At 46.3% G+C, this 27,500-nt stretch overlaps 1 protein-coding gene across 1 annotated transcript in view; it reads right to left on the bottom strand.

Moving 5' to 3' along the window:
- Positions 1–24,367, bottom strand: part of LOC144889420 (DNA damage-binding protein 1-like) — a 24,749-nt gene extending 382 nt beyond the window's left edge. The window contains exons 1-6 of the mRNA XM_078769633.1: positions 24,338–24,367; positions 23,051–23,287; positions 15,196–15,305; positions 12,881–13,050; positions 12,601–12,703; positions 185–308 (exon numbers count right to left, since the gene is read on the bottom strand). Of these exons, the coding sequence (XP_078625759.1) occupies positions 185–308; positions 12,601–12,703; positions 12,881–13,050; positions 15,196–15,305; positions 23,051–23,287; positions 24,338–24,367 (774 nt within the window). The remainder of the gene's footprint in view (positions 1–184; positions 309–12,600; positions 12,704–12,880; positions 13,051–15,195; positions 15,306–23,050; positions 23,288–24,337) is intronic.
- Between the last annotated feature and the right edge of the window lie 3,133 nt (positions 24,368–27,500).

Raw genomic sequence — 27,500 nt, 5'->3', positions numbered from 1 at the left:
ATTTCACAAAACAATGCTTGCGAAGGATGGCTCAAAAACATATGGTTCAACACGTATTTGTGTAAAACAAGAGCAATCGAGCACCTCAACCACTTTAGTGAATGTAGTCAGTGGTGATAGTTAACAACAATGAATCTGAAAACATTTAGTATTGGTTCAAAGTTTGTTACAAGAAGCAAATCACCTGCAGGCCTGCTGCTACTTCCAGCATTTTTGGTCTATTCAGGTCCAGGAAGCTCTCGATCAGGTCACCGTCGACAAACCCTGTTGCAGTCTCCGTCTTCCTCTCATTGTGAAACGATCTCCAAGTGTCAGAATGTCAAGGCAATCAGCAATCACTAAAGTTTCAGTGGGCACAGCAATTGAACCTTCCGAACAAGACAGTGTAAGATCAATTCAAACTATACAACAATGACAAAACGTGAACCACACAATATTTAACCATTTCAGATCAGAATGTGTGCACTTGGAAGCAATGGTTGGCTTGAGCATTAGTCTGGTCACATTAGTTGAAAAGTCATGTGAAAGAATCGACAAATACGTTTCCATGTGGTCTTCAAAACGCCAAACAAGAAAGAGCAATCAACAATTGCAGATCCTCACCAAGACTTTGTTTGTGTGGCTTATCGTATGAATTTTATAGACATACATTTTAATTGTACCTACCATACATACTTTATAGACGTACTCACAAGTCACAGGAAAATAGTACATACTTTATAGAGGTACTCGGCTGAAAAAGATAATGTGTACTACTGGCTACCACTAGGTGGCATTTGTGGCCTTCGTTAGCCAGTGCCGTTTATACAGTCTGGCCAACTCGAATACAACGTCATAATAGGCGCCATTTTATTGGGGGGGGGGGGGGCAAGGTCAGATAAGTTAAAGGGTGGGTGGTTAGAGGGAGAAGCTTGTAGAGGTAAAAAAGAGAGAAAAATAAGCTTGTAGAGCATAGGAGTGAGGGTAAAAAAGGGCCAGGCCCTTAATATGGTCAACCCTTTAAATCCAAGAAACTACTCAACCAACTCTCAATATCAAAACATCATTTCATTGGAATGGTGAGCACACACAATTTACACTTCGCTAGCAGCTTTGCCACCTTTCCGATTGTGACTACCACTTTGATTATAGTGGGAGGCTTGCGTGCTCCTGTGACTCTTTGAACTATACTGGTGGGAGCTTTGCTCTTGGTAGGTCTTAGCTAGCCAGGCAGGTCAACAGGGGGGGGGGGTTGGAAAAAGCGTTTTTTTTTTTCCCACCTGGTCGAGTCGCCCCCCCCCCAAAGGGTGTTTGGATATGGACACCTGGCAGGGCTAAAACAAGACCTGTCAAAGGTGGAGAAGCTCCCTGTACGGCTCATCCATATCTGGTGCCCATCTGTGTCTGCAGACATCTTCCTGCGGTAGGGTTCTTTTTCTCGGAGGTTTGTGGCAGGATTTGCACTCCGGCCACAATAAAAACATGTCATTCCGCAAAACGCACAAATAACACAACTTAAAAAAACCCACTCCTTGGGAGTACCTCCTATGCAGCTGTCCTTCAAGGGCAGCTCACCAGACGATAGGATTGGGGCAAAGCCTTCGGGATCCCCACTCTTTGATAATAGGAGGAAAAGCATGGGTAACTTTCGCTGGTTGGGTTGTGTGTTAGGGTGGTGCTGAGGTGTTGTCCACCAGACGACAGTCTCCTTGGGTTAACCTGAGGCGGTCCCTTCGGGTGGGTGACTGGGACGTTCTCACTCTAAGAGAGGATGATCACTTGTCTCTGCTATCACCTGAGCTCCAGCGTTTGAACATCAGTGTTGCAGCACTGTCTGAGGTTCAGAGGCCGGATAGTGGTGAGATAATGGTGGGTGGTTACACCTACTACTGGTCTGGTTGCTTTGACGGTAACCATGCCCAAGGAGTTGCTATTGCTGTGTCCAATAAGTTGACTCCCATGATAGTCGAGGTAACACCAGTCAACGAGCGTATTATGAGACTGAGGATTCGTCACTCCTTGGGTGTCATGTCCCTGGTCTCTGTATATGCTCCGACTGAGGAAAGTGATCTCACTGTGAAGGAGGCATTCTACGCCACGCTCGAGTCTGTGGTTGATCAGTGCCCCAGCAGAGATACTCTTCTAGTCTTGGGGGATTTCAATGCATCGACTGGTACTGATAGGGATGGTTATGAAGCATGTGTTGGTCTCCATGGGTCCAGGACTGTGAACCAGAATAGCACTAAGTTCCTCGGCTTTGCAAGAAGTCATGGACTTAGGGTGGCTGGCTCATGGTTTCAGCGCCCACAGCCTCATCACGGGACTTGATATTCCAATGCTAGTGGTGTGACGGAGAATGACCATGTGCTCATTGATGGTCAATGGCGGATGTTCCAGAACTGTAGGGTCTACAAGAGTGCTCAGTTCCTCAACACTGACCACAGGCTTGTTGTAACAACTCCACCTCACCACATGCTTTACCACTTGCCATCACCTTAGTTTTTCCGATATTCACCTTCAGACCTTTTGTCTCCATACATTCCATTGAGTCAATTGGGGAAGAAATAATAGAACATTTCAAGGTACCAAGAGTTTGACCATGTGGCAGCGATAGGAGATTCAGTAGCGAGAACACAAAACCAGTGAAAAACTCAGTCCCAGATGTACGAACCCTGAATAATATTTTATGATTGATGAATAATAATAATCTATATATAATGGAGCAAGTGTTTGTTTGTCCACTCTTCACCCATTGGTTGGACAGCTGACCTGACTCCGCCCACAAATGACACCTGAAATACTTAACCTAAAGTACCCAGAGGCCCCAAAAGACCCCAAGGACTCCAAAAGACCCTGAGGACCCAGAAGAACAAAAAGACCCCAAAGACTAAAATGACCCCGGAGACCCAAAATACCCCGACGACCTGAAAGACCGCAAAGACTGAAAATATTACAAAGACACTTAACAAGCCCGAAGACCCAAAAGTCACTGAAGACGATTAAAGACCCAAGAGAACCAAAATACCCTGAAGACCCAAAATACACCAAATACCCTTAAAGACCCTGAAGACCAAAACACCCAAAAGACACAAAAGACTGAAAAAGACACCAAAGACCCAAAAGACCTTTAAAGGGGAACCCAAACACAAAAAAAATTCTTCTGAAAACCATTGACAAGCATTAATCAGTCTAATTTAAAGAGAATTTTATTTTATTTTATTTGCGAATCACAAAGTGCCGAAAAAAGCCCGAGAGTGTCGATTTTCGAGTTTGCCAATGACATCACATTGTGAACACACTGTGATCCTGCCAGCAACAGTACATACAGTCACGTGAAAAAGTAAGTACACCCCATGTAAAGTTTTGACTTTTTCAACATATTTCAACATACAGCTATTTGATCTTCATTTCAACAATATTGATAGATAAAGGTGATATAATATAACAAATATCATGAAACATTTACATTTTGTAGTCCATTGTAAAATTTAAATAAACATAAAAGCAAATTTTGCATGTGGAAAAAGTAAGTACACCCTTGGCTCTAATAGGTGGTATTGCCCCCTTTGGCAGAAACAACCTCAAGTAGGCGTTTCTTATAACTGTCTTCCAGTCTCTGACATCGACTGGGAGAAATTTTTGCCCACTCCTCCATGCAGAAATCTTTGAGCTGTGCGATGTTTGAGGGGTTTCTTGCATGCACAGCTCGTTTCAAATCCCCCACAACATCTCGATGGGATTTAGATCTGGGCTTTGACTTGGCCATTCCAGAACCCTCCATTTCTTTCTTTTCAGCCATTCCTTGGTGGATTTACTGGTATGTTTAGGGTCATTGTCATGTAGCAAGGTCCACCTTCGGTTGAGCGTCAACTTTCTGACAGATGGCCTCACATTAACCTCAAGCACCCTCTGGTACAATGAAGAATTCATGGTGGATTCTATGATGGTGAGCTGCCCAGGCCCTGATGCAGCAAAGCTGCCCCAAACCATAATATTTCCACCACCATGCTTTACAGTTGGTATCAGGTTCTTGTGGTCAAATGCTGTCTTTGGTTTTCGCCAAACATGTCTTCTGGTACTGTGGCGAAATAGCTCTACCTTTGACTCATCTGTCCAGAGCACATTGTTCCAGAAGTGCTGGTCTTTGCCTCGGTGTTCATTGGCAAACTTTAGTCTTGCCCTGATGTTCTTTCTGGACAGCAAAGGTTTCCTCCTGGCACACCTCCCATGTAGATCAAATTTGTGCAGCCTCTTTCTAATGGTAGACTCGTGCACTTTGACGTCAACAGTGGCAAGAGCTACCTGTAGGTCCCGTGATGACATTCCGGGGTTCTTAGAGACTTCTTTCAGCATCTTGCAGTCTGCCCTCTGGCTGAACTTGCTGGGGCAGCCTGCCCTGAGCAAGTTGGCAGTTGTTTGGAATCTTCTCCACTTGTAGATGATCTTCCGGACAGTCGAATGATTGATTTCAGATTGTTTGGAGATCTTTTCAAATCCCTTCCCAGACTCGTAGGCATCTATAACCTTCTTTCTGACAGCCTAAGAGAGCTCTTTTGATTTAGGCATGGTGACGCCGCACACTTCAACAACAAAGAGCAAACCAAACTAAATGTCTGAGGTTTAAATAAGACAGGTTCCTCCAAGATACACTCTAACGATGTTCTAATCATTTGCACCTGAGCTGGTGCACCTGATTCTAATTTTAGGTATTTGAAGTCGTGATAAATGTAGGGGTGTACTTACTTTTTCCACATGCGAAATTTGCATTTATGTGTATTTAAATTATACAATGGACTACAAAATGTAAATGTTTCATGATATTTGTTATATTATATCACCTTTATCTATCAATATTGTTGAAATGAAGATCAAATAGCTGTATGTTGAAATATGTTGAAAAAGTCAAAACTTTACATGGGGTGTACTTAACTTCTCACGTGACTATGTATATGTATGTATGTATGTATGTATGTATGTATGTATGTGTGTGTGTGTGTGTGTGTGTGTGTGTGTGTGTGTGTGTGTGTGTATATATGTGTGTATGTATGTATATATATGTATATATATATATACATACATACACACATCATCCTTAGCATCATCCCGTTTCGGCCCTTCAACTTCAATACGGTCAACTATGGTGGGCCAGCAGGGGCACATATGCCTCTACATGCAGCAGCTACACCTGGATGCATCCATACCCCCACCCCCAGCCAGTGAGAACACAGACGACAACAACAAAACAACAAACTCAGCCAACATCACCGCTTCGCACAAAAAAGGTGCAAAAACAGATCCTAGCAAATACAGACCAATCAGCCTTTTCCCAATTATCAGCAAAGTCATGGAATCCATCATTGCTTCAGATATGAAATCTTTCCTCTTCTCCAATGGCTTGATCTCTGATCATCAATTTGGTTTCAGACCTGGTCACTCTACTCTGGACATGCGGCTTCTTTCTGCTTTCTCAACAATGGATGGAGGTCCTCAATGCCAAACAGGAAATTAGAGCCGTCTCCCTTGACATATCACGTGCCTTCGATAAGGTCTGGCACCCCGCTCTGCTCACCAAACTCTTCTCCTTTGGGATCCATGGAAATCTCCCCGCATGGCTGGCGGACTTCCTCTCTAGTCGTAGTCAACGTGTGGCCCTGAATGGGTTTCTCTCATCTCCTCTTCCTGTTCAGGCTGGAGTTCCCCAAGGCAGTGTTCTGGGCCCTGTGCTTTTTCTGGTCTTTATCAATGATCTCTCTGACTCTCTTGAAAATCCTCTCTATCTCTTTGCTGATGACTCTACTCTCTGTCGCTCCATTCCTCATGCCTCAGGTTGGCAGTCTGCAGCCTCCTCACTCTCTGCAGACCTGGACAAAATCACAGACTGGGCAAACAATTGGAACATGTCTTTCAATCCTGACAAATCTCACACTCTTACGATGTCTCTCCGAAAAGACCGACTGGGCAACCCTCCCATCCACTTTCTGAATAATCCTCTCCAAGAAGTTCTGTCACTCAAGCTTTTGGGTCTCACTATCTGCCATGATCTTTCCTGGGAAAACCACATTTCAAATCTGGCCTCCAAAGCCAGTCGCCGACTGGGCATCCTCCGTCGTGCGAAGTCCTTCCTTGGCACACCTGAGCTCCTCACCACAAACAAGGCTTTCATCCGCAGCTCAATGGAATACTGCTCTCCCCTCTGGGCTGGTGCTCCTGCCTCACACCTAGCTCGTCTTCACGCTGTTGAAACCAAAGCGTTCAGAATCATTGGAATCTCCCGCGATGAAGCGAACTCCAAGGGCCTTTCACTCACTCACCGCAGGCAGGTGGGTGGTCTTTCCGTCTTCTACCGACTCCTCTCTGGCCTTGCCCCCCCAGCTCTCTCTGGGCTCTGTCCCTCAAATATTCCTAAAGGTCGCACAAGATCTGCCTGCAACCCTCTTATGGTTAAACTTCCAAAATCAAGACTATCTGCTCACCTTCACTCCTTCATTCCTCTTTTCTCCCACCTCTGGAACAAACTCCCTCACTCTCTTCAATCCCACTCCACCCTCCAGGTCTTTAAAACAGCCGTTGATCACCATCTCTTATCTTCCCCCATCCAAAACCTTGATCTTTTCTACCCCCGCTGATTTCACCCCAAATCCACTTTTTTGAAATACCAACTTCTGTCCTGAAAGTCCTCGTGTTTTATACTTTTCCCACCCCCCCCCTCCCCCCCATTCCCACGCCTCCTCCCCTCAAGCCCTCTCCCTCCCACACATCTCCCTGCTCTCAAATGTTATGTTTGTGTGCTTCCCCTTCTCTCCCCATCTTGTCTTCCGCTCCCTCTTTTTATATATTTTGTTTGTCCGGTTGATTTGTTTGTGAAATAAATGTTAGCTCTTTCACGAGCCTCGTATCAGTATACAAAAAAATAAATAATAACTGCCCCCACTCCCAGAATCCACAGCCCCTCACCCACTCACTCACACGTCAAAAAAAAACCACACCTAACCACCCGACCATTTAGCCTTACAACATGTACCACTCAAACAAAAACACATCCATGCCAAACCACACCCACTCAAACAAAAACACATTCATGCCAAACCACACCCACTCAAACGAAAACACATTCATGCCAAACCACACCCACTCAAACAAAAACACGTTCATGCCAAACCACACCCACTCAAACAAAAACACATTCATGCCAAACAACACCTACTCAAACAAAAACACATTCATGCCAAACCACACGCAGTCAAACAAAAACACATTCATGCCAAACCACACCCACTCAAACAAAAACACATTCATGCCAAACCACACCCACTCAAAACAAAAACAGATTCATGCCAAACCACACCCACTCAAACGAAAACACATTCATGCCAAACCACACCCACTCAAACAAAAACACATTCATGCCAAACCACACCCACTCAAACGAAAACACATGCATGCCAAACCACACCCACTCAAACGAAAACACATTCATGCCAAACCACACCCACTCAAACGAAAACACATTCATGCCAAACCACACCCACTCAAACGAAAACACATTCATGCCAAACCACACCCACTCAAACAAAAACACATTCATGCCAAACCACACCCACTCAAACAAAAACACATTCATGCCAAACCACACCCACTCAAACAAAAACACATTCATGCCAAACCACACCCACTCAAACAAAAACACATTCATGCCAAACCACACCCACTCAAACAAAAACACATTCATGCCAAACCACACGCAGTCAAACAAAAACACATTCATGCCAAACCACACCCAGGCAAACAAAAACTCATTCATGCCAAACCACACCCACTCAAACAAAAACGCATTCATGCCAAACCACACCCACAATGTGGGCGCTTTCAGGATGAACTTTAGCCGGGGAGCGTTTGGGTGCGTGGCGCCTTTGGGCGCCCCGGTCTGATACTGCCGCCCACGCGCAGAACACCATGTGAGTGCACGTGGGTCCCGGCGGTCCCACTGGCCTAGCGCTACCATGTTTAGACAGCGAGATCCGTCCCCGGGCACCGGCAAGCCAGGCACGGTAGGACACCCGCGGAGCCCCGGCGGACCAGGGGCGCGCGAGCCTACGCGTTAGCGTGCTACGGCGGAATCAACGGCTTCGGCCACGGCCGGGCCGATACTCGGCCCGGTCGCACCGGAAATGAACTGGTTCGACGCCCGCGCTAGAGAGGTCGCGGGCGACTGAGATGTTTTAACAAATAATTAATTAATTTGAGACGTCCGAGTTCTAGTGTTTGGAAATTTGGAAGAGCTTGACCCTAGCCTTTCCCTTGCGAGGGCAAGGAGGAACTTAACACTTGACACTTAAGCTTAGTTTGAAGTACACCCTGCCAGCGCTCCCGGTGGGACGGCAGGGCAACCAGAAGGGACGAGGTTCTCCTGACCACGTGGCCCTCGATCTGGGAAGCGAGAGGCATTCCATTAGTGGACGCGCCCCTCACGCCCGACTTTCGGGCGGCCCCGGCAGGCCGTTTGTTTTGACGTTCCGTGACAGGCCCCGCACCCCCACCTCAGGGCCGACCGGGCGACCGGAATGAATCCCGGTGTCCCGATCCGAACCTTCAGAGCGGGCCGGCTGCACTTTCCGTCCCTGCGGTCCCAAATACCGCAACCACCCGCATACCACTTTATTCGACAAAATGAGGTGCGGCCTACAGCCTTAGAGAACCAACCCTATATAAGTCAATACCTCCAACGAGAGGGTGGTGGGAGTGGGTGATGGCAGAGGGTGATGGGGGAGGGTGATGGGAGAGGGCGATGGCAGGGTGATGGCAGGGTGATGGGGGAGGGTGATACCTCCCAAATACCGGAACCACCCGAATACCACTTTATTTGACAAAATGAGGTGCGGCCTACAGCCTTAGAGACAAAATGAGGTGCGGCCTACAGCCTTAGAGAACCAACCCTATATAAGTTAATACCTCCAACGAGAGTGTGGTGGGAGTGGGTGATGGCAGAGGGTGATGGGGGAGGGTGATGGCAGGGTGATGGGAGGGTGATGGCAGGGTGATGGGGGAGGGTGATACCTCCCAAATACCGGAACCACCCGAATACCACTTTATTTGACAAAATGAGGTGCGGCCTACAGCCTTAGAAAACCAACCCTAAATAAGTCAATACCTCCAACGAGAGGGTGGTGGGAGTGGGTGATGGCAGAGGGTGATGGGGGAGGGTGATGGCAGGGTGATGGGAGGGTGATGGCAGGGTGATGGGGGAGGGTGATACCTCCCAAATACCGGAACCACCCGAATACCACTTTATTTGACAAAATGAGGTGCGGCCTACAGCCTTAGAAAACCAACCCTAAATAAGTCAATACCTCCAACGACACAGGTGCGCATTCGTGCCGCGTGACGTGGTGACGTCATCGCGCTTTCACCTTAAAAGATTTATTTGATATTTTGATATAAACCTTAGAAAACCAACCCTACAGAAGTCAAATGGTCCAATAAAGGGTGATGGGAGGGTGATGGCAGGGTGATGGGAGGGTGGTGGGAGGGTGATGGCAGGGTGGTGGGAGGGTGATGGCAGGGTGATGGGAGGGTGATGGCAGGGTGATGGCAGGGTGATGGCAGAGGGTGATGGGAGAGGGCGATGGCAGGGTGATGGGGCCTCCCTATAGAAGTCAGTATCTCCAACGACACAGGCGCGACACACAACAAAAACACATTCATGCCAAACCACATCCACACAAACAAAAACACATTCATGCCAAACCACATCCACACAAACAAAAACACATTCATGCCAAACCACACCCACTCCAGCAAAAAAAAAAAAAACCACACACACACACACACACACAGACACACACACACACACACACACACACACACACACACACACACACACACACACACACACACACACACACACACACACACACACACACACACACACACACACACACACACACACACACACACACACACACACACACACACACACACACACACACACACACACACACACACACACACACACACACACACACACACACACACACACACCATTTCTCTTCCATGCTCAGTTCATTTCAGCCGAAAGGGGTAGTGACTATCACCCACAACCTCAACCTACACCGTTCGACATGCCTCCATAAACTTCCTCCAAATCCAAAGCGAGCCTTTCAAGGCAACCTGGGCCACTCTGTCACACATCCTCCTTTCTGTCCCACGCACTCCAAGCCGAGCAAGAAATGCAGAAAAGGGATTGCCAATATATCCTCAAGTCGACACCCTCTCAAATGGCTGACAAAATGAAACTCGCCAACCCTTCTCCCAATACTCTGCCTCCAGCTCACTGTACTTTCCTTTCTTTCTCTCGTGCACCTCCTCCATGTTCTCTTTCCAAGGTACAGACAATTCCCCCTTAGGTGATCTATCTTGTTGTACTTGACCTCAGCATCATGCCGGGTAAATATAAATAAATAAATATATATATACGGCACTGACGTTAGCACATTCGATGCAGACAAACGGACCTAAATGCAACAACCTTTCCTCTGTCAAAATGTGAATGCAAACACATCCTTTGGTGCCATCGTGAAGAGCCCTAAGATGTACCTTGCAAGCATTATTGTTGGACCCGGAAAAATATCAATGGCTCGTGGAATATTTTGTCAAAAAATGCAACATAATGAACCCTTCCACTACTTGACATGCTTCCATTACATACACTACATGACATGACCAAAAGTATGTGGACACCCAAACATCACACATCTCATTCAAAAATCATGGGCATTAATATGGAGTTGGTCCCCCCCTTTGCTGCTAGCAAAGCCTCCACTGTTCTAGGAAGGCTTTCCACTAGATGTTGGAACATTGCTGCGGGGATTTGCTTCCATTCAGCCACAAGAGCATTAGTGAGGTTGGGCACTGATGTTGGGTGATTACGCCTGGCTAATAGTCGGAGTTCCAATTCATCCCAAATGTGTTCGATGGGGTTGAGGTCAGGGCTCTGTGCAGGCCAGTCAAGTTCTTCCACACCAATCTCGACCTACCATTTCTGTATGGACTTCACTTTGTGCACAGAACAATTGTCATGCTGAAACAGGAAAGGGCCTTCTACAAACTGTTGCCACAAAGTAGGAAGCACACAATCGTCTCGAATGTCAATGTATGCTGTGGTGTTAAGATATCCCTTCACTGGAACTAAGGGGCCTAGCCAAAACCATGAAAAACAGCCCCAGACCATTATTCCTCCTCCACCAAACTTTACAGTTTACACAATGCATTCGGGCAGGTAGCGTTCTCCTGGCATCCGCCAAACCCAGATTCGTCCGTCGTACTGTCAGATGGTGAAGCGTGATTCATCACTAAAGAGAACGCGTTTCCACTGCTCCAGAGTTAAATGGCGGCGAACTTTACACAACTCCAGCCGACGCTTGGCATTGCACATGGTGATCTTAGGCTTGTGCGCGGCTGCTCGGCCATGGAAACCTATTTCATGAAGCTTCCGACAAACAGTTGTTGTGCTGACATTGCTTCAAGAGGCAGTTTGGATCTCGGTGGTGATGGTTGAAACCGAGGACAGATGATTTTTATGCGCTGCGCGCTTCAGCACTCGGCGGTCCCGTTCTGTGAGCTTGTATGGCCTACCATTTCGCTGCTGAGCTGTTGTTGCTCTGAGACGTTTCCACTTCACAATCGCAGCACTTGCAGTTGACCGGGGCAGCTCTAGCAGGGCAGAAATTTGGAAAATTGACTTGTTGGAAAGGTGGCATCCTATGAAGGTGCCACGTTGAAAGTCACTGTGCTCTTCAGTACGGCCCATTCTTATGCCAATGTTTGTCTATGGAGATTGCATGGTCTGTGTGCTTGATTATATATACCCGTCAGCAATGGGAGTGGCTGAAATAGTCGAATCCACTAATTAGAAGGGGCGTCCGCATACTTTTGGTTTTGTAGTGTATATGCAATCAAGTAAATTCCCCACCCAACACGCCCAACTCTCCTCATCAAAAATATAATAAGTCGGTGACCCTAAGGATACTGTGCAAGAGCACAGACACGTCCACCATACTTTGATAAATCTTATATACGTCTGTTCCCTTTCACAAAAATTTATCTTAAATTAAATTCATCCAACATCCTGTCATCTCACCATTCTGAGGCTCAATCTGCAGAAAAATGCAATTCATCAAAGCTTTGTTGATCGACACAACAGTCACTTTTGATAAGAAGTCACAATTGATGAGAACATATGGTTTTGAGCACCACTGTGGCATGACGATTTTGGTTCAAGCAGCAAATCATCAAAATTGTGACTTTACTATGACCAAAATGGAAATATTTATAAACTCTATTTGCATTTATATAGATGATGAACATAAAGTTCTAATTCAGTGAAGATTTAATGAGAAACATGTATGGATCGTGATATGGCATCGCATTTGCCACTATTCTGAATCTTTGTTTCTTATTTATCCAGAAACATTAAAGGTCGTATCAAGGCAGGGTGAAACAATGTGAAAAATAATCCTCTCTCGTATTGATCTTTGAGTTGTCAATAACCGATACATACATTTCCTTTATGTGCAATTACATGGCAATACAGCAACATTACATCGCCACGATACAGAAGGATATAATGAGTGCTCGATCTTGCCCACACTTTTGATGACCTTGGTGAGTCTATTCTGTGTGTCCTGCAGCAGCGCAAACAAGCTCTCGGACACAGACGTTACCAAGCCTTGGGGGACCGAAAGGAAGAACACAGGGAAAATACTCAAGTCATTGCCGAGTGGAAGATCAACCAGTTCACATATGGGTGAAAACATATTCACAGGCGTGAAAACAAAACCTCCGTCCACCTTCAGAGCTGGAGGTAATTACAAGCTCAAGATGACAGGACAGAGAGCAATATTACCAATCATGCCGTTAACAGTGCCAAAGAGCACAGATCCCTGTGTGGGCGTTGAACTCTCGCCCAGGTTCTGCATGACTAGCGAGCCATGGCAGAAAACATTCACAAACTCGCCAAGGTGGAATTGTCCCACCTCGAGCAGATGTTGCCGCTCTTCATCAGTCGTAGCTGCACTGAAAGCCACAAATGGATACAGCCTGTTAGTACAGCCTTTTTGTCCTTTTACATATGTGTAAAATATTATTATAAAAGCACCAAACTCGAGATAACTATAGCTGTGAGAAACAAGAAGCAATACGCTGGGAGTCTGCATCAAAGTTAAATACTTCCTTGGCCCTGGCTCCTCTCAAAGGCAGGCACCTTTATCAGATTGCTTGTGACATGGCTGAGTGCCATGTTTAACTCCAAAGCCTGTGTCCCAGATCCATGCTTCCCAGTTCCCAATCATCCCAACCTGACTGCAAAAGCAACCATGTTAGCTTCCTTCCAGCTAAAGCAGCGAATGTCCTTGCTGTCCAAAACAATTATTTGCCACTGGTCCTGATAGAGCCAGTGACCATTTCCTCAGAACTTACTCAGCTGAACTCTCATCCCTGCCGTCTCCTCTTTAGGTGCTCCGTTTCAATGCTATCCCATCCTACATTTTGTAAAGTAGTTAATGTCACCATAGTCCATTAAAAGGTCTTTGATACAGTTGAACATCCTGCTCTGCCCGCTAAACTTTCTGCTTATATCATTCAGGATCAGGTTCACTCGCATGAGCTACATGCTACTTTGGATGGTGTGTTCCCTCCCGCATATTATGAAAATGGCTTCAGGTTAATGAAAAAATTCATTATTTAGCTATTTAATAGTAAATGTAAGAATATGATGTCCCACAACGCCCAACATTAGTGCTACCACAATCGATTGTGCAGAGAAACCCCTGCCACACTAAAATCCTGTGTCGGTCTTGTTCTTCTTCCCTGCCTCTCTTCATTTAATTCCTCGCTTTAAGGTTGGGGGGAATGGTGCTGAAAAAGGCAGATGATCAGGCCCGTGACGTCCTGGAAGAGACCACGTGGCCAATGGCGCGGTCAATGAACTGGCATCCATGACGTCACAACAGAGGTAATACAAATGGCCGGAAGGTGCACACTAAGGGGATTCAAGGTAGGCAGTCGAGTATGTGCGAAATCAGTCACATCATCCTGGCGAGAGCTGAGGCCGTTTGAAGTGCTTCCAATTGGAGCCCCACTGCAAACACTGACTAGGGAGCTGAGTATAAGTTGAGATTGCCGTGTCGTGCACCAGTCTCCTCCATGCTGGAACAGCCCCGCCGACATGAAAAAAAAATGCTGTATGCCTGTCTTCCGATCTTCCAACTGTCTCACTCTTTGTCTGTACCAAGTGTTTCTGTGTGGGTCCGGTGTGTAAGATTAGCTTTAATATAGGCTTTGGGGCATACTTGTCTAGTGAAGCAGTCTGCCGGTTCCTTATCATGGTTCCCAGAGGGAGGCATTGTGCTTTGCCTTGGTGTCCGTGGTGTCCCACCCGCTTTTAGAAAAAAAAAATTCCATTATTTAATCACTATGTAATTTTCAATTGACAATTATTTAACTCCCAATTATTTATTTTCCCCAATTTTGAAATATATAGTAAAAAATACATAAAAAAAATAAAAAATCTTTTTACCAGGTCGACAAGAGCATCACATTGCTGCTGTTGTTGTTTGGGTTATTTTGGGGATCGATTTTGGAAATGTGCACCCATTGGTTAGACTAGCTGCCGGACCACACCCAGATCTGTCGCTTGACTCCACCCACCATAGCACGAGACAAAATGATATGGCCGCCATCTTGGTTTTCTGGTGGGCCTAATACATTAATTCTGTTGGCCTCTGCTGATTATACACTGCCCGGGTTTTGCTGGGCCAGATTTCCATTTGCTTTGTTTGGGTCGAGTGTTATTCATGATGAGGGACCCCAAAAATAGAATCACATGTGGACCTTAATTATTCTGCTCACCTTCATTATTCTGTTCCTCTTTTCTTCTAACTGGAGATTCCTGCCTCTCTGCAGTTCTTCAAGGTGGTCAGTCACTATCATCACATTTTAGCACCCTTCCCAACCTGTATTTTGTTCTACCATATATACTTGTGCGTGTGTATATATTGTTCCCATGTTGGACTGCTCATTTCAAGCCCTATGACATCTAACTCTATTCAACTGTGTGACATCTAACTCAATTGGTTAAATTGCTGTTCAATGAGCCTCCACAAATGATTTGACAACAATATGAGAAGTGGAGGAAAAGTAAATGCATGTAATGTCCCATACCTGTCCTTTTGGCAGACGAAAAGGTTGAAAGAGTTCTCTGCTCCCAGAAAGTTATCGTCATCGAGTATCTCAACCGCACTCATCCAATTTGGATTGAAGTCTCGGGCAATCTACAGGGACCACACATTGTATTTCAAATCATCAAAGAAAGACTTTGAAAATGTGCAAATCCATGTCCACATCAAATTAGATGAAGCTCATTCGCACCACTAAGGTACGTAAGTATGTAAGGCTAATCTCTCACCCACCTAGGGCTCAAATGATATGTGTGGAGCCCTAGGTGGGCTAGCAGCTTGAAATTTGACATACTGTTATAATTCTAAGCTGCAATTCCAGAAATAAAAATCACAAAACTTCGTAAATGTCCATGAATAAAAATATCTGCAAACAAAAATTAGCCAAGGGAGCCTCGCTTCCTCAGTCAGGAGAGGGGCGGAAGTTGGACTGTGCATAAATAAAAAGGTCAAACTAATCACTGTCTTCGTTTTGTACTACTTGCAGTGGGGGAACCACCCACTAAAAGTCACCCAAAGCAATTCAGAATTTTTGACAAAGGTGACAAATGTTCATATAGTCCAACACTCATCCTTCATAGGGATCAACATTAATGGTTGTCCGACTGTTTGGGACAGGTAATTGTGTCGGACAAGTGTAAACCTCAATAAAACCTGACCGAAGGATAGTTCAGTTTTCCCACCCGGGAGTTTAACTTGACAAATCTTAACGTCAAATGCAGTTATTCTTTGCGGCTAGGGTGCGGCTAGGGTGCCGGCTTAGGATCCAAGGATCCTGGGTTCGAATCCCGGTCGATTGCTGAATTAACGCCAGGGGGGTTGACTCAGCCTGACATCCTTCCGAGGTCGGCTAATTGAGTACCAGTTCACTGGTAATTCCCTGTTTGTCGTTAAAGGCGGCAAAAAGGGTTGGCGTCAGGAAGGGCATCCGGCCGTAAAACATTGCTTCAAAAAGGGGACCGAAAAAAAAACAAGAACAACCACGGTTCCCGAAAAAGGCCAACCCCCGCTTTGCGGGGAAAAATGGCCTCTAAAGGTGGTTATATATTATATGTAAGGACACAGTAATTAGCAGTGAGTAAGATAAATTATTTTATTAGACCCGACCAACACCCACACGCCAGTGAAAACTTCAAAGAAACATGATAGTGCCACTCCATATGCTCGCAGTATGAATAGTTTGCAAAAACAGGTGCAATGTTTGATGGGACAGGTAAATTCCAAAACCTAACTGTCCGATGGAAAGGCTGGAAAAATAGTTCATGTTAAGCTGAAAAACAGCTTCATCAGGGATCTCACAGCTGATATGTTAGGAAAAGTGACCATACTAGGCCCATAAGAGGTGATGTTGAAAATGTTACGTGATTGTTATTACTAGCAGAGTACCCACCCCTATGGGTGGGTAGAGTTTCCGTATCACTTGCTGGAAAAAGTATGGTGTGTGTTTTGCAAGAAGACATAAAAAAAATAAAAAATCTTTTTACCAGGTCGACAAGAGCATCACATTGCTGCTGTTGTTGTTTGGGTTATTTTGGGGATCGATTTTGGAAATGTGCACCCATTGGTTAGACTAGCTGCCGGACCACACCCAGATCTGTCGCTTGACTCCGCATGCGCAAGATGCGCAAGATGCGATGGGTTCTGCGCATGCGCAAGATTGGAGGTCTCGTCTCTTCAAAGCTGTCCATGCACGCTCGCTTTCGAAGTTAAGTAACTTTTCACAATTGTGTTTTTGTCGAAACTGGTCTTGTATGTACCTATTGGGGTGTCTTTAATAGTATTCTTGGCGTTGGTTTTTTGTACCTGTGTACAGAATCGTCGGTCTTTCTCATCGTGTATTCTGAGGCCTAAGTGTAGTACTAGGCTACTGTGTCCAACCTTGGCTTTAGGCTTTGTTTTTGTCTCAGCGGTTCTCCGATCACGCTGAAAAATTTTTCCGGTCTCTGTTTTCACGGTCTTTTCATCCCATACTTCCTTGTTTTAAAATCTCAAAAAAAAAAAAAAAAAAACCCAAAAACATTTCCTTCCGTTTTTATTCGTTTATTCGTTCTTAGTTGTTCGTTCGTTCATTCTTCGACCACGCTGTTTGTGATCACGTTGTTAAAAAATGTCTCATCTGAACCCTGAAGACCTGTATTCTGTCATATTCTATAACACCTTTTTCTTCTTCTTCTATAAAAGGATGCTTTCGACTTGCTCACCAAATCCATTCATTCCAAAAAAAAATTCCATCTCTTATAGTGCATCTTTCATTCATTCCCTAAACTCTCCAGCACTCCATCCTCCCTCCAGCGTCCTCAAACGTATTTTTGACTCGAATGTCTCAAGAAACTCATTTTGCAATAAATGTTTGTTTCCCATTAATCGTACATTTTTGAAAATCCCATCACCCCAAAATCCCATTTCCCATCACCCCTCCCCTCTAAATCTACCCCCTTGCCCATCCCCTCCAAATCATCCCCATCACCCATCTCTTTCAAATCTTCCCCCTTGCCCCTCCCCTCCAAATCTTCCCAATCACCCATTCCTTTCAAATCTCCCCCCACACCCCTCCCCTCCGAGACTCTCCCTCGCTCCTCCCCTCCTAGACCCCCCTCTCACCCCTCCCACTCAAAGCGTCCTCCCAGCTTCTTCCCCCTTCCAACTTTCACCTTCATCTCCCTCAACCTTCTGCCTCGCTCTTCCCCCTCGTCAAATAACACCTCACTGCGCCTCTCCCAATCACCATCAAACCTTTTGTCTGCCCCATCCTTCCCTTTCTCCGAGCTATTCTGTAATCTCTGACACACCTTCAACAGCTCTCCCTACCTCTTCCTCCTCTTCCACATCTTACCCTACCGCTCCCCCCCCCCTGTTCTGTATCCGATGCTCCCCCTTCCTCTTCCTTAACAGTATGGACCTCAAACATCCGGGGCCTTCGCTCAAACATGTCTGATCTCTCCATACAGGTTGCTTCTGACAAACCAGACGTGATCTGCTTAACAGAAACTTTCCTCCTTCACGATGTCTCTGATTCCTTGGTATCTCTCCCAGGTTACTCCCTACTCCGGTATGATAGACCTGAGCCTCGTCCTGGAGGTGGGGTTGCTATCTTTATAAAAAACTCTCTTCCTCACTCGCCCTGCACTGCCCTCTCTCCACCTCACCCCCAGGAATACCTTTGGCTACGGCTTCCCCTTCGCTCCCACCTTTTGTTCATATGTGTGTTGTACCGTCCACCAAACAGTGATGACTCCATCTACATCTCGCTGTCTGAGAATATGGACCAACTTCTATCTACCCATCCCAACTCTCTCTTCCTCATATGTGGTGATTTCAACTGTCACCATGCCAGTTGGCTGGGTGTGGGTACCTCTCTCACCAGCCATGGCTCTTCAGCAAAGGACTTCTGTGACTCACTGGGACTGACACAAACTGTCAATTTCCCGACCCGGATTTCAGTCAACGGAGCATCTTCTCTTCTGGACTTGGTTATGACTAACTTCCCTGAAAATGTCTGCTGCTCTTCTTCTGCTCCAATCGGCTCTTCTGATCATGTGCTTGTTAAAGTGGACATCTCTCTGACCATTCTCAGAGAGCCTCCTCAGCGTCGCCGAGTCTGGCATTTCACTCAGGCCAACTGGCACGGTCTTCAAGCAGCCATCAATCATCTGGACTGGTCTCCCATCTCTACTGCCTCTGACATAAATTCTTCCTGGGAATTCTTCCAAAGCAAACTGCTCTCTCTCTCATGCACAGATTTATCCCATCTCGTCTTCTGTTGTCATACCCTTCCTCCCGTCCATGGTACACGGAATCTTGTGGTGAGGCGATTGCCCAGAAACAACTTGCTTTCGTCTCCTGGAAAGCAAATCCAACGGAAGGAAATCTCATTTCCTTTCACAAAGCCCGAAACAAGTGTGTGTCCACGCTCAGGAGAGCCAGGAAACAATATCTCTCCGTTCTCAGGACCGAACTCTCTTATCTGTCTCCCTCTTCCAAATCCTGGTGGCGTCTGGTCAAATCTGTTTCTGGTCTTTGTTCCCCCTCCATCCCCTCCCTCACCTCAAATGGCCACACGGCTGACTCCGCACGCGAAAAAGCTGAATGCCTCAACTCTGTGTTTGCCTCTAAATCTTGTGTCCCAAACCCATCCCTCTCTGTACCCACCGTACCCAGTCGTACCCAGCTGCTCCTGGACTCTGTGTCCTTTCCTCCTGACAAGGTGGAAAAGTTTCTGTCAACCCTCGACTCGGATTCTGCAACTGGACCTGACGGCATCAGCCCACGGGTCCTAAAATCCTGTTATTCCGCTCTTTCACTCCCTCTCTCTGTTCTCTTCACCCTCTCTTTTGCTCAAGGTCATCTTCCATCTGCTTGGAAATCTGCCAACATCACCGCTTTGCACAAAAAAGGTGCAAAAACAGATCCCAGCAACTACAGACCAATCAGCCTTCTCCCAATTATCAGCAAAGTCATGGAATCCATCATTGCTTCAGATATGAAATCTTTCCTCTTCTCCAATGGCTTGATCTCTGATCATCAATTTGGTTTCAGACCTGGACACTCTACTCTGGACATGCTGCTTCTGCTTTCTCAACAATGGATGGAGGTCCTCAATGCCAAACAGGAAATTAGAGCAGTCTCCCTTGACATATCACGTGCCTTCGATACGGTCTGGCACCCCGCTCTGCTCACCAAACTCTCCTCTTTTGGTATCCATGGAAATCTCCACGCATGGCTGGCGGACTTCCTCTCTAGTCGTAGTCAACGTGTGGCCCTGAATGGGTTTCTCTCATCTCCTCTTCCTGTTCAGGCTGGAGTTCCACAAGGCAGTGTTCTAGGCCCTGTCCTTTTTCTGGTCTTCATCAATGATCTCTCTGACTCTCTTGAAAATCCTCTGTATCTCTTTGCTGATGACTCTACTCTCTGTCGCTCCATTCTTCATCCCTCAGATCGGCAGTCTGCTGCCTCCTCACTCTCTGCAGACCTGGACAAAATCACAGACTGGGCAAACAAGTGGAACATGTCTTTCAATCCTGACAAATCTCACACTCTTACGATGTCTCTCCGAAAAGACCGACTGGACAACCCTCCCATCCACTTTCTGAATAATCCTCTCCAAGAAGTTCTGTCACTCAAGCTTTTGGGTCTCACTATCTGCCATGATCTTTCCTGGGAAAACCACATTTCAAATCTGGCCTCCAAAGCCAGTCGCCGACTGGGCATCCTCCGTCGTGCGAAGTCCTTCCTTGGCACACCTGAGCTCCTCACCACATACAAGGCTTTCATCCGCAGCTCAATGGAATACTGCTCTCCCCTCTGGGCTGGTGCTCCTGCCTCACACCTAGCTCGTCTTCACGCTGTTGAAACCAAAGCATTCAGAATCATTGGAATCTCCCGTGATGAAGCTAACTCCAAGGGCCTCTCACTCACTCACCGCAGGCAGGTTGGTGGTCTTTCCATCTTCTACCGACTCCTCTCTGGCCTTGCCCCCCCAGCTCTCTCTGGGCTCTGTCCCGCAAATATTCCTACAGGTCGCACAAGATCTGCCTGCAACCCTCTTATGGTCAAACTGCCAAAATCAAGACTCTCTGCTCACCTTCACTCCTTCATTCCTCTTTTCTCCCGCCTCTGGAACAAACTCCCTCACTCTCTTCAATCCCACTCCACCCTCCAGGTCTTTAAAACAGCTGTTCACCACCATCTCTTATCTTCCCCCATCCAAAACCTTGATCTTTTCTACCCCCGCTAATTTCACCCCAATTCCACTTTTTTGAAATACCAACTTCTGTCCTGGAAGTCATTGGTGTCCTTGTGTTTTATACTTCTCTCTCCACCCCCCCCCCCCCCCTTCCCATGCCTCCTCCCCCCAAGCCCTCTCCCTTCCACACATCTCCCTGCTCTCAAATGTTGTGTTTGTGTGCTTCACCTTCTCTCCCCATCTTGTTTTCCGCTCCCGCTTTTTATATATTTTGTTTGTCTGGTTGATTTGTTTGTGAAGTAAATGTTAGCTCTTTCACGAGCCTCGATTCAGTATACAAAAAAAAAAAAAAAAAAAAAAAAAAAAAAAAAGACTATAGATGTTTGTGTGGTGTGCATCTGAAAGGTTCCAGGTGGTCTAAAGGGTATGTTCCATTCATAGTTACGTTATAAAGGGTCTAATATCTAAAGGATGTAAATGTCTAAGCGGTTTAAGGACATCCAAAGGGATCTAAAGTGTCTAAGTAAAGGTCAAAGTGGTCTATAGCTCTCAATATCAAGGGTCCAAGCAGTCTGAAGGGGTCTAAAGATGTTCAACATGTCTAAAGGATCTGAAGGGTGTCAGGGGTCTTGAGGGTGTTAAGGTCTAAGGGGTCTAAAGCAGTCAAGGTACTTAAGGGGTGTAATGGTATAAAGGGTCTGCAGGGTCTGAAGAGTATAAAATGTCGAAAAAAGGGTGAAGGGATCTGAAGGGTCTTAAAGGTAAAAGGTGTAAAAGGGTTATTAGGGGATCTATAGGGTCCAATGTGGTATATTAGGGTTATAAAGGGTCTAGTGAGGTCTATAGGATCTAAGTAGTCTTAGGGTTCTAAAGGGTCTTAGGGTTCTACAGGTTCTATAGGGTTTTGGGTTGTAATGGGGTCTTTGAGGTCTCATGAGGTCTAAAGGTAAATAGGGGTATAAAGGATGTATATGTCTAATGGCATCTAAAGGGTCTTCTGTGGTCTAAGGGGTCTCAGCAGTCTAAAGAGTCGACAGGTTTAAAATATACATTCCAAGAGTATGTAATTAATAGATGTAGCCACGTTGCAACTGAGCTTCAAACAGTACGTAATTAAAAGACATATCGTCATGTGCGTTATTGGTTCGACAAAGATAGACTTGCTCCATTATATTTAGATTTTTCAGGAAGGCAAATGTTGAATTGAACCTCTGTTTCAGCAGTGGTTTTCACAACTTCACTATCTACATTGCAATTTTCTACTCAATAATTTCATGTAACATAGTGTTCCATGTGATCGTCACACACAAAACACCTGACGTGCAATTTAGTATATGCTCACAGGAGTCTCATAACGTGATGTGAATCAGGAATTACAAGGATTATTCGAAGCTTTATGTAGTTTAGGATCGATTCCTTAAAACCTTCTAACCTTGTGTTGGCAACTAATTACATGTCCAAGATGCTGAGATCCCAGGTTCAAATGTCACATATAATGTTGAGATGTCCATTGGTTATGGTTTCTGTCATTCTTGTAAAAGGTGCACTGATGTCTCATAACGTTTTTGTCCTGCTCCTGAAATAGGTACAAGCTTCTTCATGAGACCTTTATAACCATTTATGAAAATGCAATCCAAATTTATTTAAGATTTTTATGCCTCTGCCGACTAAGTCACCGGAGGCATAACACGTTTTCAGGTTGTCCGTCCGTCCTTCCTTCCGTGATAGGTTTTCGTTACCACAATAACTTGAGAACGGCTGACGGGATCTTAGTCAAACTTGGTGCAGGTAAGTACAATGAGGTAAAGAGGAATTGATTGCATTTTGTGGGTACCGAGGTCAAATGCCAAAGGTCAGAGGTCATGTCAGGTAAAAATGTGACAACTTGTGAACAGCTGTAGGGGTTTAAATTAAAACTTCGTACAGGTATGTATAATGATGTAAACATGAACTGATTCGATTTTGGAGTCAAGAGGACAAAGGTCAGAGGGCATGTCAGGTAAAAATGGGATAACCTGGGAACAGCTGAATGGATTTAAATCAAACTTGGTACAAGTATTATAATGATGTAATAATGTGGGCGGAGGCATATCAGTCAATGTCGTGATGTCGAAGAGTGCCGTTCTAGTCTAACTTGCATTCATTATCTGAGCAGCACCTCTTCAAAGTTTCCTTCCATTGGCTTGTAAGCCAGCAGCTGCACTGAGCGGGTGAGATCTCCCACCAGTATGAAGTCACCCTTTGTCTTCAAGTAAAGTGCCATGATGTTATTATAGTGACTGCACTCCGTGTGCAGCTCCTTTTCAGCCGTCCACTCATACAGGCGTACCTGGTGTGTGCACGTGTAGGGTATAGAGGGAATAAAAGTTACAGCAATCCACAATAATTTTGTACTCTAACAGTCACAATTCGTAGCATTTAAAATTCTAATTTTCTTTCAAAAATATACCCTGGATGGTTCTCTACAGTGTTTGGAAAAAGTCTTTGTCTGTCGACAAGTGTGAAAATCTGTCTCTGAACATTATATATACTTTAGCAAAAATAATTTGAAGACAACGATTTTCACAGATGAGTCCTGCAGAAAGCAACACAATGCAAAATCACTCTGGTGTGTATATATAGTTGCGGTTTCATATATATTGTTGTTATTGTTGTTGCAAAAAAAGTTGCAAAATCATATATATATATAGTTGCGGTTTTGAGTTTTTTTTTTTACAAATAAAGGTTAATTTCCCCCTCATAGTTTAGTCACACTACAACACATAGCCTCGCGATAGTTCAGTTATGTCTTCGTAAATGTAAGCATAGTCCTTTTCCTGTGTTAGTTTTCCGTTGAGTAGAATAATGAGAGTTAGGTCCTTCCATTGCTTATGCCGCCTCGATACTGTGGCTTTGGCGCGAAATAACACGAGGCCGGCCTAACAAGTTGATCAAGGCCTAAGGAAGGCGGAGGAGAAGCCGACGGTAAGCGCGAGCCGCCAATCAGGGCTCGAAGGGAGTGGCTTAGCACTGCGTCAAAAGGCGTGGTTAGAACATTCGATGCGGGCTAAAGGCGTGGCAATAAAACCCTTTGCGCAAAGCCCCCACCCCAGTTATGGGAGAGGCGCTTGACAAGTGAACAAGTTCTGAGGAGAGGTGCGCTGAAAGAAGCCAAACGAGTTTTGAGGGAAGAGGCGTTTGAACAAGTTAATTGCTCGGTTGAGCTTGAGGCGGATCCTCTCTATTGAGTTACGCGAGCGAAAGCGCGCCGCTGATTAATAGCGATGTGAGGAACCACCGAGCCGTGCGAGAGACGCGTATATTTTCCCGCCTGCCTGCTCTGCCTTTGTTCGAGAGACACGCTGCAAGGATCCCTCCCGCCGCCTGCTTGCCTTCATCGAGGGACGTGCTGTGACCGGGGAGGGCCACGCCGGGTGAAGCTGTGCCTGGACGACCAAGCCGGCACATTCAGCGCATGAACATTTCCTTTCTTCATTTCGCCATGTAAGTGTGAAAGGGCCCGTGTCTGGGTTTAGCTAAGACTGCTTAAGTTCTGCCCTGTGTCCCTTTTCCTTTTACCAATCGCTGTACATAATAATTATTAAACCTGTGTTCTTCCTTTTATTCAACCGTCTCGTCCCTTCCATCTATTGACTAAGCGTGGTACAAATAAAACCGCTCGAATCGGGTTCCAATACCAGAGATCTGCACGGACCACGTGGTACGCCATCCGCTCGGACGTACTGAAATTACACGTTGTTCGTGCAAGGCTTGATCCCCGCTTCCGCGGCGGCGTAGGTACTTAGGTACGTGCGAGAATTGTCCTGAAACCCTACCCTGCGTCTGCCCGGGAGGGACGACTCGAGTCTCACGGTTGCGACGGCCCAGGGAGGACAGGGGGCTTGATCCCCCCTTGGTAAGGGCAGGAGGGTCGCGCGAAAACCGTAACATTTGGTGTCCGGGAGTGGGATTGGACCTAGAGTGCGCTTCAAGCACTCGAATATTACGAGCGACCGAAATTTAGTATTTAAGATCCAAATTATATTCGTACCATGGCTAGCCAAGGCGGTCGAATGCCGGTGGGGGTAGAAATAGAGAAAAAAATTAATGACTCAGGACTCACAAGAGAGACAGTTGGTAATGAAGGAAGCCGAAGAGGGGGCGGTAGCTGGCGAAGAAAATGACGGCACCTCACACGTGGCAGCGGCATCCGAGCCCGCTGTGCGAGCCGCATCTGGCATTGAATTGCGCCTAATTCAACTGTTAGTGTTCATGAAAGAGTGGAATTGTGAAATGAAAGAAACAAGGGAAGCCCAAAAGGATGAACTTCGGGGACTAAATGATAGCCAGAATAAAAAGATGAGTGGAAAAACGGACACCGAAATAATCGAATCCAGGTGCAACATGGACACAATGGGGGAGGACATTGGGCGCAGGTTGAGCGGGAAGGTCGCGGTGGCGCGCGACGAGGTGGAGCAGGGTGAGGAACGCGTGGAGAGCGAGGTAGAGCAGGGGACGGCTAAGTTGACCGGGGCTATGGAAATCGCGACGCGGGGTGTAGACGACGAGGGAAGCACGAGAGTAGGGGATGTGGTTAGGTAGATGATGCTGTGTGTTTGAGGAATTGTGTGTGGAAAATAAAAGGAATTGTGTTGAGGTGTGCGAGAAAAATAGTGTGCAAGATATTTGGTGTGTGTAAGTAATTGGTGTGGAATGAGTGGTGTGGAGTGCATGGTGCGAAGGAGTGAATGGGGGGAAGTGGAACCCATTCGTGAAAGCCAGGGGGGGGGGGGAGGGGGGGTAGTGTAAAGCCAGGTAGAGGGCATAGGTAAATTGCATGGATATTGACACCTGTGGTGCGGGTAGTGGAAAGTAGTGTTTTTGTTGGGTGCATGAGTATATGGAATGGCTGGGCGTGTGGTTTAATTGGTGCGTATGGTTATTGGGGCACTCCACCACTGGTAGTTTGTCGGCCAGGTGAGGCCGCAGGTAGGCTCTGGGAGCCAGTTAGTTTAGTTGTGAATGGGGCCCAAGGATCCAAGGGAAGGACCCGGGTTGCCCAATGCCAAGGTGGGCATCAGGGGGTAAAGTGCCAGGAGGGGCCTTCCCCAGTTAGGGTAGTTGTGAGTTGTTGAGTGGGGCCCGAGGATCCCAGGAGAGGACCGGGTTGCCCAATGCCAAGGTGGGCATCAGGGGGTAAAGTGCCAGGAGGGGCCTTCCCCAGTTTAGGTAGTCGCAGGAGCAGGTAAGCTCGGGTGGCGACTTCAGTGGCGGAGGTGCGCACGTAGTTGGACCTGCTAGTGGAGCCACACGACCCAGCTCCGAAATTGTGCAAGGGCACAGTATGAAAATTTGTGGGAGTGAGACCCAAATTTTGAAGAGCACCACAGAGTGGTCAATGGGAATTTGGGTTTTTAGAACCACATAGTTTAAAGAAGGCCGATTGGCAGGGTACGACCCCGGGTAGGTTAAAAGTAAATGCCAGTAGTGTAGTTAGGATGAGAAAGATCCCTTCGCACCATCCACAGCCAATCACCAAGGAGGACGAAACTCCACACCAGGGCTTTGTGAACTGTTTGAGTAGTGAGACGCATCATGACGTAATGTGACATTGTGTTTGTTCCATTCCTTCCTTCCTGGGAGGGATTAGGAGACGAATTTGGTATAGATGGGGATATGGGAGACAAGACGTAGAGACGAATTTGTAAATTCAAGGAAGGGCGAGGGTAGTGTAAGCCGACGATGGGGGGTACGGACGGCTAGGGACGAGCCTGCTCTGCTCGCTCTTCCGCGCCCCTTGCGCTGCATTACCTTGTGTTGCTGTGTACCGTTGCGTCCTTTCCGCTTTGCTGGTCGTGCTTTGTCTCTCCCCGCACCCCAGGACCATTTTGGAGGTGGAACTGTGCAGCACCATCGACCTGTGCAGCACCCCTGCCGCACTTTGCTACATCTGTGCAGCCAAACTGCGCAGCACTCTGCTGCCATATCCGTTTACAGTAACTTTGCTGCACATGTGCAGCACTTTGTTGCCACAACACTTTGCTGCACATTATTACACTCATGGACCAACTGTTTTGTGGCCTTACACCTCTGCTGTGCAGCACCTTGCTGCAAATTCACCTTGCATCTTCGGACCACTTGTTTTGAGTGGCGTTAATGTCACACAGTCGGACCACATGAGGTTGGCCCTGCTTGGCAAAGAAATACAATAAACGCATTCTTTGTGTATTTTTATCATGGTGTGCTCGGGATGAGAAGATTTGTAAGGTAGATAGCCCTGAAGATCAGGAATGGCCCGTATGCTGGTCTGGGGGCTAGCCGGTTTGATAGGCACACAGAAGAAGCAAGAAGCAAGATATAAGAAGCAAGCAGCAAGTGATATTAATTTATGAGTGTGTTTTGGTTTTGCTGTGCTTCCTCTCCCCTCCAATCTTCTCTTCAAAAAGGACAGGTCCTGGGTCAAAGAATTGTAAATAAATTAAGTTTTTTGTGCTTGTAAATATAAAATGCTGCCCACCGGCTATGTGTTTAGTTTGACAAATTCCGGATTTCGGTTAGTTGTGGGTGTGATTCTGTTAGGTAGCTACTCAACGCAATAGGTGGGACTTATTTCGTGTTTTAAAACTGTC

Source organism: Myxine glutinosa, unplaced genomic scaffold (genome assembly GCF_964187855.1).
Source record: "Myxine glutinosa unplaced genomic scaffold, kmMyxGlut1.1 SCAFFOLD_3592, whole genome shotgun sequence".
Classification (NCBI taxonomy): domain Eukaryota; kingdom Metazoa; phylum Chordata; class Myxini; order Myxiniformes; family Myxinidae; genus Myxine; species Myxine glutinosa.
Note: the sequence above shows the minus strand (reverse complement) of the source record. Positions and strands in the feature narration are given on the sequence as shown.